Source organism: Triplophysa dalaica, chromosome 20 (genome assembly GCF_015846415.1).
Source record: "Triplophysa dalaica isolate WHDGS20190420 chromosome 20, ASM1584641v1, whole genome shotgun sequence".
Taxonomy (NCBI): domain Eukaryota; kingdom Metazoa; phylum Chordata; class Actinopteri; order Cypriniformes; family Nemacheilidae; genus Triplophysa; species Triplophysa dalaica.
The window spans coordinates 20,726,728-20,738,099 of record NC_079561.1 but is presented as its reverse complement, the minus strand read 5'-3'; the positions used below and the strand labels follow the sequence as shown (position 1 = coordinate 20,738,099).

General features: G+C 37.8%; 1 protein-coding gene across 2 annotated transcripts in view; it reads left to right on the top strand.

Moving 5' to 3' along the window:
• The first annotated feature begins 6,281 nt into the window (after positions 1 to 6,281).
• dlg4b (discs, large homolog 4b (Drosophila)) overlaps positions 6,282 to 11,372 on the top strand; it is a 118,775-nt gene continuing 113,684 nt past the window's right edge. For both annotated transcript variants that reach the window (XM_056732491.1, XM_056732490.1), the window contains exon 1: positions 6,282 to 7,066. In XM_056732491.1, coding sequence (XP_056588469.1) covers positions 6,404 to 7,066 — 663 coding nt within the window. In that variant the 5' untranslated portion in view covers positions 6,282 to 6,403. The remainder of the gene's footprint in view (positions 7,067 to 11,372) is intronic.

Here is an 11,372-nt window from a genome sequence, read left to right as displayed (position 1 = left end):
GAGCGAGGGTAGAGAGCGTGTGGTGAGTTTTGAGCGCTTATGCGTGTTGTGGCAGTTTTTTCTTTCTTTTGTGTGTTGTTTTTTTTTCCGTTAGTTTATTGGGTGTCAGTGTAGTGTGTTTGTTTGTTTTTCTTTTCTTTTCTTTCTTTTTTTTTGTTTGGTTGGTTGGGTTTTTTTTTTTTTTTTCCTGGGCGTCGTTGCGGTGCTTGGGGCATGGCTGCCCAGGGCGCTGACGCTCTTGGTGCTTTAACACGACGGCACGGAGTGAAGGTGGAATCCGTGGCGAGGGTAGAAGATTGTATTTTGGCCATTGGTGAAGTTGCTGGACACAAAAGTGTTTTAGCAGCGTCAAGAATGAGTAACGCAGTAGTTTGTTTTTTAACGACCGTCGATAATGCAGACAAGGTAGTTGAAAGAGGAATAGTGATTCGCGGTGTATTTACACCAGTGCTTCCTTTGTCCACACCGACAAAGAAAGTTATTTTATCAAACGTCCCACCTTTCGTTAAAGACGATGCTTTGGTTAAAGAACTCTCACGGTTCAGAAGAGTTGTCACTCCTGTTAAAAAGATCGCGATTGGAAGTAAATCAGATCTAATAAAGCATGTGGTGTCTTTTAGGAGGTTCACCTACATGATTCTGAATGACAACAAAACAGAGCTTAATTTAAATTTGAAACTCAGAATTCAAGATTTTGATTATACTGTCTATGCATCTACTGATATCATGAAATGTTTCGGCTGTGGTAGAATCTGGCATTTGGTTCGTGCCTGCCCTGAGAAAACAAGCACGAAACAGGTTGAAGTAGATAAGAATGTGACACAGGATAAAGATCAAATGGATCGTGCAGCCGAGTCTCTGCCTATAAGTGCAGAACAGGTTGTCGAGCGCACAACGAGAAAAGTGCCCTGGGTCCCGACAGTTGAGGAAGCTCGAACTATTGCAGAGAGTATAATTGATGATGATGATATACCTGAGGGTGATCAAATAAGATCAAATGTTAGTTCGGATTCCACTGTTGTTAAAGAGTCGTTGAATGACACCCAAGCCAATTCAACAATTTGTTTGTCTGACAAAGAATCTCTAGGAGACCATAGTAATTTGTGTGAGATGGATGTAGCCAAATTGTTTTTAAAAGTCCCCTAAAGAGGGGAAAGAAGGGGAAAAAAGAAACTTATAAATAAGCAAGAAAAGAAATAGAAAAAAGAAATGATTTTGAAACAGAAAGTGATTTTTCTGACTCCAATACTTCGGAAGGTTCCCAAAGTGAATGGGTATGCATTGAGTACAGTGTAAGTGAGATTAAAAAGTTTCTGAAATTAACAAAAAATCGGAGAGGAGTTGAGGTGGCTGACTACTTTCCAGACCTGGAACTTTTTGTCGATAAAACTAAGAAGTTTTTGACTGAGGGTTGTTTTTCGGAGATAGAAGTGTATCGATTGAGGAAATTTGTTACGAAAATCCTAAAGAGTAATGATGATGTTTAAATCACAATATTCTTTAACCTGTATTAGCTATGTAGCCGTTTTTTTTTTTGGTTTTTCATTTCATATTTACACATGGGGGAGATCCGTATTGCATCATTAAATGTGAACGGTGCCAGAAATTGTGTAAAGAGAATGGAAATATATGAAATGGTGAAACAAAAACAGCTAGATGTTCTTTTCTTACAAGAAACGCATAGTGAAGAGAAAATTGTTACTGAATGGGCAAAAGAATGGAATGGTCTAAGTTTTTTAAGTCACAAGACCTCTTGTAGTGGAGGAGTAACCATGTTATTTGCTAAGAGTTTTACACCTTGTTCTGTGAAAGTGGAGGAAATTGTGAAAGGAAGGCTTTTAAAAATTAAGGCTCTTTTTGAGAAACACGTTTTTGTTTTTATTTGTTTGTATGCCCCAAATTTGCCAATTGAAAGAATTGATTTCTGTCATGAATCTCAGTGACTGGTTGAACCCAATTGCAGGCAGAGGTAGGACAAGACGGTAGAGGGTTTAACAGGGTTTTATTTATACAAATAACACTAACAAAACAGGCAAAACAAAAACCCACGAGGGGGAAAACAAGACAGGATAAATAATAAACGTTGATGAGGAAACAGACCGACTAAACTAACAAAACAAACACTGGATTAGAACACTAAACTAAACTAAACTAAGGGAATCAGGGAACAGGGATCAGGAACAAGGAACAAGGAACAAGGAACAAGGAACAAGGAACAAGGAACAAGGAACAAGGAACAAGGAACAAGGACTCAGATATAAACAGGATAATTTCAAACAGCAAACAGGCAAGGTAAGACTTACTCGGACGAGGGACATCATACAATGAACGCGCACAGGACAATGAAACATGAGGACTCTTTATAGGGACAAACTAAAGAGGGAACAGGTGCAGTGGATGAACACTCAAAAAAACTAATTAACACAAACTAGGAAACAGGAGGGTAGGAACGATGACGCAGACCAGAGAGAGATGAAATCGTCTCTCTCCAACATGAAACAGAGGATCCTGTATGATTCATGACAGATTTCTTTGATATTTTGTGTACAACTTTACAAGAGTGTAATAGTGATGATTTATTTCTGGGAGGGGATTTTAATTGTGTTGAGAAGAATGTGGATCGTAATCATGTAGAGCCACATATGCCCTCTCGTAAATTGCTCATTCAAACAATTGAAGCAATTGAATTATGTGATGTGTGGAGACTTTTAAATGGGAATATGAGACAATATACATGGTCTCACGCTCATGATAATTTATTATCTTTAGCCAGATTAGACAGAATTTATAGTTTCAGACATCATTGTAGTATTTTCAAGAGTTGTGTAATAAATCCAGTTGGTTTTTCAGACCATAGTCTAGTCATATGTAAAGTTTTTTTGAACCCGATATCACCAAGAAGTGCGTACTGGCATTTCAATACTGGCTTATTAAGTGATGGTCATTTTAAGGAAGTTTTTAATTTTTTTGGGGAAAGTTTTAAAAATTAAAAAGTTAATTTTAGCTCTTTACAGAAATGGTGGGATTTTGGCAAAATTCTAATTACGATTTTCTGTAAACAGTACACCCAAAATATCACAAAAGAGACATTTAAATCCATAAATAGTTTAGAAACTGAAATTTTAAAACTTCAAGAAATGGCACAATCAAGTAGAAATCAAACCTATATCGATTCCTTGTACTTTAAGAAAACTGCATTGTCGGACCTACAAGAAATGAAGGCACAAGGTGCGCTGGTTAGGTCTCGTTTTAAGAATTTACAACAGATGGATGTACCATCTAAATTTTTCTTCAGTTTAGAGAAAAAGAATGGCCAGAAAAGATTTATTCATTCTTTAATCTCTGAAACAGGATCTTTGTTATCTGACTCGAAAGAAATAAGAAAACGAGCAGTTTGTTTTTATGAAAAGCTCTATGAGTCTGAGTACAACGAACGTGAAACTAATGAAAATTTGTTTTTTGGAAATCTACCTAAGGTCTCAGAAGAGGTAAACGTCAAGCTCAAAAAGGCTATTAGCCTGGACGAACTGTACAAAGCTCTTCAAGGAATGAAAAATGGCAAAGTTACTGGGTTGGACGGAATCCCAGTTGAATTCTACAAGGCCTTTTGACCCATTATAGGAGAGGATCTATTAGCGGTTCTGAAGAACAGCTTGGCTGAAGGTCTTCTGCCATTGAGCTGTAGAAGAGCGTTCCTTACACTTCTGCCCAAGAAGGGCAATTTGAGCGATATTAAGAACTGGAGACCTGTGTCCTTATTATGTTGCGATTATAAAATGCTTTCTAAGGTATTGGCTACTTGTTTGGGGAAGGTTTTAGATGAGATCATCCACCCTGACCAGTCCTACTGTGTGCCTTGTAGGTAAATTTTTGGCAACATTTATTTAATTAGAGATTTATTTGATGTATCTAGTATGTTTGGTATTGATATGGGTTTGATATCTCTAGATCAAGAAAAGGCTTTTGATCGTGTAGAGCATAATTATTTGTGGAAGACGTTTAAAGCCTTTAATATTAGTTCTGAGTTCTTATCATATATTAAAGTTTTAGACTGTGATATTGAAAGTGTACTGAAGTTTAATGGTGGTTTATGTGCTCCTTTTAAGGTTTGTCATGGTGTTAGACAAGGGTGTTCTTTGTCAGGGATATTGTACACACTTGCAATAGAACCACTTTTGAATACTTTGAGGAGAGTTCTGGAAGGGGTGTCATTACAAAATTGTACTACTTCTCTCCGCTTGTCTGCTTATCCTGATGACATTATTTTAATAGTTAATCAGCAGAACGATGTAGATGTATTATTAAAGGTTTTAGATGATTTTAATACAATTTCTTCAGCCAGAATTAATTGGAATAAGAGTGAAGCAGTTATGTTAGGTGAATGGAAAAATAAAGTTATAACTCTTCCTGATGGGATATCTTGGACAAAAGAAGGTTTAAAATATTTGGGAGTATATTTAGGAAACGACACATTTGTTCAGAAAAATTGGGAAGGTACCATTGAAAAGTTAAAGAGTCGATTAGAAAAATGGAAATGGCTTGTACCATCTTTATCATACATAGAGGGCGAACTTTAATTATTAATAATTTGGTGGCTTCCTCTTTGTGGTACCGTGTGGCTTGTGTGGATCCATCATTCCATTTACTTGGAAATATTCAATCAGTCTTGTTGGATTTTTTTTGGGACAGATTACACTGGGTACCACACAGTGTTTTGTACTTACCAAAAGAGGAAGGAGGCCAAGGACTAATGCATCTACAAAGTAGAATTGCAGCCTTCCGATTACATTTCATACAACGTTTCCTCACCTGTTCAGAAAATTTGACTTGGAAATCTGTAGCATGTGGTATTTTTAAATCTGTTGATGAACTCTGTTTGGATAAGCAACTGTTTTTATTGGATCCTAAGAGAGTCAACACATCAGGACTTTTTTATAGAAATCTTTTTAAAGTGTGGGGTCTTTTCAAAGTGAGGAGAACGGAAGCGACAGACTCACTCTTTTGGCTTTTAGAAGAGCCTCTGGTTTATGGTGCTCATATGGACATTTTAGATGCATGTGGGACTTTAAATGATGTTTTTGGTAGGTCTAAGGTCTCAACATTAAGAATTTTAATAAATTTAACTGGGCCAGGTTTTAAAGATGTGGAAAATTTGTCTGTTTCCTTGGGCTTAAGATCAATACGAATTGTTACAAAAGTTCTTGAGAAGTTGCAGTCTAGTTTTTCTGAAAAAGAAAGGAGCATTCTTGAAGATTTTTGTTACTGAAAAACTTTTGCCTAACGATAGGTATCAATTTCCAATTTTGTTCTTATCTCCAAATGTAGAAGGTTTTTCTGGGGTTTTTTTGGAAACTGATCAAGTGTCTAATATGAATTTTTATGATGTTAAGGGGAAACAGCTATATAAAGCTTGTGTAAAAGCATTTAACAAAAAAGGTTTGCATGGAAGAATTGATACTCCTTGGCGCTCTTTTTTCGTGATTCAAGAGAATGTTAAACCGGAGTGGAGGGCACTCTATAAGCCACCATTAACAAAAAGATGTGGGGATTTGCAGTGGAGAATTATACATGGCATTATTGCTGTAAATTCTTTTGTTTCTCTTTTGAATCCCAATGTTAGTCAACAATGTTCGTTTTGTATCCAAAGAGAAACACTTTTTCATGCTTTTATGCAGTGTTCAAGACTTAGGCCTTTATTTGATGTTTTAAAAAATGTTTTTATTTGTTTTGATGAGGCTTTAACTGAACAAATATTTATTTTTGGTTTTAGATATACAAGAAGTCATCAGTTTAAATGTCAATTGCTTAATTTTATTATAGGGAAAGCGAAAATGGCTATATATGAGTAGAAAAGACTAATTGGATCAGAAGAGTGATCATAATGTCGTAATGTTTTTTTTGGCAATGATTAAATCAAGAATTCTAATTGATTTTTTGTTTTATAAGGCTACAGATTGTTTATTAGCTTTTGAAAATATTTGGTGCTACAGAGGAGTGTTATGCTCTGTGTTTGAAAATGAAATATTTTTTTCCTATTCATTTTTATAATCACAATGTAAGATCTCTTGGATTGCTCTGGTAATGGTTTTATGGTTTTAATTAAATGTTTTTTAAAAATCAAAAAATCTCTCTCTCTCTGTGTCTCTCTCTCTCTCTCTGTCTCTCTCTATCTCGCTCTCTCTCTGTCTCTCTCTCTGTCTCTCTCTCTCTCTCTCTCTGTCTCTGTCTCTCTCTCTCTCTCTCTCTGTTGCATGCTGGGAGTTGGTAAGAATGGTGGTGAGAGCTGCTGTGTGAGTGGTGAGAACTTTCGGGTTATTTTTTCTATTTACTTTTTTTCTTTTCTTTCTAGAAAATACATGGTTTAGAAAACAAATAGTAAATAAATTGGTAATTTTGTGGCAGGATGGCGTCTCTTGATGAGACGCCATCATTATCACTCCGCAATGGTTTCAGATGTGTTCCTGAAAATAACGCTACAGTGGAGGATGTGTTAATTTCAGTTGGCGATCAGATTGGTCATGAGAACATTGTATCTGCGTCACGAATGAATCAGGCCGTTGTTTTTTTTTTGAATGAACAAAATTTAGTCAATCGTTTGATAGTAAATGGTCTTACTATCAAAGATGCTTTTGTGCAACTCTCTCCAATGTATACATCGACAACGAAGGTAACAATATCAAACATCCCGCCTTTCGTATCCAATGACGTTTTGCAACGTGATTTAGCGCGTTTTGGAAAAGTTGTTAGTCCCTTTAAAACTGTTGCGCTTGGATGTAAACATCCGGCTCTGAAACACGTTGCGTCTTTTAGACGGTACGTTTACATGGTGCTGGAATCGCCCGAAAATACACTGGATATTAATTTTCGTGTGAAACACGAGGGAAGATTATATATGGTGTATGCAACTACTGGCAGCATAAGATGTTTCGAGTGTGGAGACATCGGACACAAACGTCTTATGTGTCCACATAAGAGAACAGGAGCAGAAAATGCGGCAGAATCAGAGGACGAGGGCGAAAACAATAGCGTTGATGCGGCCCGAGATGAGGTTGTTCCACTTGTTGAGGTGAGTGATGTTCATTCAGATGCTGTGTTACCGGCTGTTGACACTGGAAATGAGGATGTTGTAGCTTTTGTAGCCCCAGGGATTAGCATAACTGATCTAGTTTCTGATGTTAACAAAGAACGGTGGGACAGGAGCGCATACTTTTTTTAGATATACTTAGTGAGAGTCTTAGAAAGTGTTTTAGTGAAGGATGTGTTGTTATTGGTGGAGACTGGAATTGCACTATCAATTTTACAATAGATCGTAATACTGAGGAACCTCATATACAGTCCTCAAGTTCTTTGTCAAAACTCATTAAAGATTTCCAGCTCTTGGATATGTGGATAATTAAACACCCTAACGATAGACAGTATACATGGATTAGGGTTTTTAATAATCGAGTTAGTGCTGCCCGACTAGATCGATTCTATGTGTCAAAATCTATTAACAATAGAGTAATTGAGTGTTCCATTTGTCCTGTGGGTTTTTCTGATCATCATTTAATTATTATGACAATGAACATGTCAAATACAAGGACAAAGTCTGTTTATTGGCATTTTAATGTAAAATTGCTGCAGGATGCTGCATTTTGTGAAAATTTTGTTTTATTTTGGGATGATTGGAAGAAGGAAAAGAGTTCTTTTGAAAACTTGAAACAGTGGTGGGATGTAGGCAAGACTCAAATAAAACATTTCTGTCAGCAGTATACAGCCAACTGTAGTAGTAGAATAAAGAATGTGATTGAAACACTTGAAATGCAAATTAATTTAATGGAATTGCAGTTGGTTGATGCACACAATTCGATATTGTACAACGATTTGCAAACAAAAAAGAGAGAGCTTGGTCTAGTCTTAAATGAGAAAGTTAAAGGAGCCTTGATAAGGTCCCGTTTCATGTCTTTAGCAGAAATGGATGCCCCAACTTCTTTCTTCTTTAATCTGGAATATAAAGCGGCTCAAGAAAAACAAATGCTATGTCTTAAACTCCCTGATGGGAGGATAACGTCAAAGACTGTAGAAATGAGAACCCATGCTGTGGATTTCTATTCAAGCCTTTATGCTGCAGAAAACTGTGAAAATAGTGACTGTATGACACAGCTTCTTCAGGGTCTTCCTCAGCTGGACTCTGGCTCTAAAACGGTCTTGGAGGCTGGTATAACTTTTGAGGAAGTTACTGCTGCTGTGGGACAACTTAATTCAGGACGATCCCCTGGAATAGATGGGCTGCCAGCAGACTTTTATAAAAGTTTTTGGAACAGCATTGGACACGATTATTTTGATGTTTTATGTGAATCAATAAGAGAAGGTGTTTTACCAACTTCTTGTCAATATGCGGTCTTATCATTGTTACCCAAAAAGAGTGATTTAGCCCTTTTAAAGAACTGGCGTCCTGTTGCCCTTCTTACAACAGAATATAAAATATTCTCAAAATGTCTGGCAAATAGATTAAAACATTTTTTGGGTTTGATTGTAAAACAAGGATCAGTCATATTGCATTCCAAAACCGTCCATTATGGATAATTTGTTTTTAGTGCGAGACATTGTGGATATTTGTAATGATTTCAATGTGAATGTTGGGTTAATTTTATTGGATCAAGAAAAGGCTTTTGATCGTGTGGATCACAAATATCTTTTTAATGTATTGAAGGTTTTTGGTTTTGGCGAAACATTTTTAAATTTGATACAGTTGTTATATAATGGGGCATCATGTATGGTGAAGATAGGGGGCACATTGAGTGGGCCAATTCCTATTTTAAGGGGTATTAGGCAAGGCTGTCCATTGTCTGGTCAACTATACAGTTTAGCAATTGAGCCGCTGCTTTTTAGACTTCGAGAAAGACTATCAGGTTTTAATGCACCTGGTTTTTTTTTAGACTCAAGAATGCATCTCTCTGCCTATGCTGATGATATTACAGTTTTTGTAAATAATGCTGAAGATATTAACTGTCTATCTGAGGTACTCAATCTTTACGAGAAAGCTTCATCAGCTCAAATGAACTGGGCAAAAAGTTTTTGGGCTGGTAAAGGGGAGTTCGAGAGTCTCCCAAAGTTACCTGGAGACCTAAAGTGGGGCAGAGAGGGACTTAAATTATTGGGAATTTTTTTGGGGTCAAATGATTATCAAAAGAAAAATTGGGAGGGGCTAGTGGAGAAAGTGTGCACTAAATTGTCTAAATGGAAATGGTTGCTACCGCAGTTGTCCTATAGGGGAAGGGTTTTAGTGACCAATAATTTGGTTGCTTCTACTCTGTGGCATAAAATAACTGTGTTACAGCCACCTGTCTCGCTCTCTTTCTGTCTCTCTCTCTGTCTCTGTCTCTCTCTCTCTCTCTCTCTGTCTGAGCTGAGTGTAGCTGAGAGCTGGGCGTCTTTGAGCTGAGAGCACTTTTTTTGGCCATAGTACCAAAAACGTCTTTGTTTGTTTTTGCTTTTTCTTTCTTTTTCTTGTTAATTTTCTTTTGATTGTCTAATCTGTTTTATTTGTTGTTTTTCTGTGCGAAACTGTGTTTTTGGGCCGTGTGTGCTGGAAGCATGGCGGCCCCGGGTTTGCCGGCCTTAAGCTCCCTCACGCGGCGTCACGCTGTGAAAGTGGCGTCTGCGGTGAGTGTGGAGGATTGTTGTTTGGCCATTGGTGAAGTGGTGGGCCACGATTGTGTTTTATCAGCGTCCAGGATGAATAATGCTACTGTTATTTTTTTTAAATCGGTTGAGAAAGCGAATGAGCTGGTTGAACAGAGATCACTGTTGAGGGGCTTTTTACTCCGGTGCTTCCCTTATCAATGCCATCTAAAAAAGTGACGCTTTCAAATGTCCCTCCATTCATTAGTGATGAAATGCTAAAACAGTCTCTTTCCCGGTACGGTAAATTAGTTTCTCCAATTAAGAAGATTCCCATGAGATCAGTGTCTCCTTTATTAAAACATGTCGTCTCTTTCAGACGTTTCGTGTACATGATCATTAATGAGGACTCTGAGTTGGATCTGACTTTTAAGTTTCGTTTCGATGAGTTTGACTACACGATCTTTGCAACCACTAATAATTTCAAATGTTTCCGCTGTGGTAATGTTGGCCATTTAGTCCGTGATTGTCCAGAAACAAAGAACAACGCAAATGCTCCGCCCGCGGCGGACCGGCCTGTGCCGTGTGCGATTGCGGGCGATTGGCCTACGATGGTCCGGGGTGAACCGGAGGCGACTGCGGAGGATCGGCCTTCGGAAAACCGGTCAAGGCCTGAAGTAAGCGAGACCGAGCGATCAGCGGATTTCTCGCCGTTTTCCAAACCGACCGAGGGTGTTATCAGTACCGACAAGCGAAGCTTTGGGCTACGCGAAGGAGAAACCATAAGTGACGCGCTTTCTGTGATGTCTAATGTTTGTGAGGATGATGGCATTGATATGGAGGTAGAACAGACACTGTTTAAAGTACCTGTTAAACGGAGGAAAAATGAAGAAGTGTGTGATTCTAAAAGTGCAAAGAAGGCGGTTATTGCTGATGATGCTCATGAGGATAGAGACAGTGATAGTGAGTCTGACTCATCTTGTGTTTCTCTGTCACAGCTGGATTGTGCTGGTCGCGGTTATGACAAGGATGATATTAGACTTTTCCTTAAATCTACCAAAAATAAACGAGGTGTGTCTGTGAGTGAATATTTCCCTGATATGAAACAGTTTGTTGAGAAGTCAAAACTTTTAATGGCTGAGGGATGCTTTACGAATAAAGAAGTATATAGATTAAAGGAAATTGTGAATAAGATTAATGTTGATTTATGTATTGCTAGTGGTGAAAAGAGCTAAATTTTTAGTGGTGTCATGGGTTGGGTTTTTCTTTTATCTTTTCTTTTGCTGATGAGTGAAGTCTCGGTTGCATCTTTGAATGTGAATGGTGCACGGGACATCAGAAAAAGAGCTGCGCTGTATGAAGTGTTCACTCAAAGAGACTGGATGTCATTTTCTCCAGGAAACACACAGTGATGCAGATAATACTGTAGACTGGACTAAAGAATGGGAAGGTTTTTCTGTTTTAAGTCACAACACCTCCCGCAGTGGAGGTGTTGCAGTTTTATTCTCAAAGAATTTTGCCCCAATTTCATATGATGTTGATGAAGTGATAAAAGGCAGACTTTTAAAAGTTCGAGCTGTATTTGAAACTTCTGTTTTAGTTTTGATTTGTGCGTATGCTCCAACCTCAGCAATTCAGAGGATGCTGTTTTTAGATACACTTAATTCAACACTGCAAAAAGGTAATAGTGAGGAGTTTTTATTCTTGGGTGGGGATTTTAATTGTACAGAACAATCTTGTGACAGAAATCACCTGGAACCACATGAGCC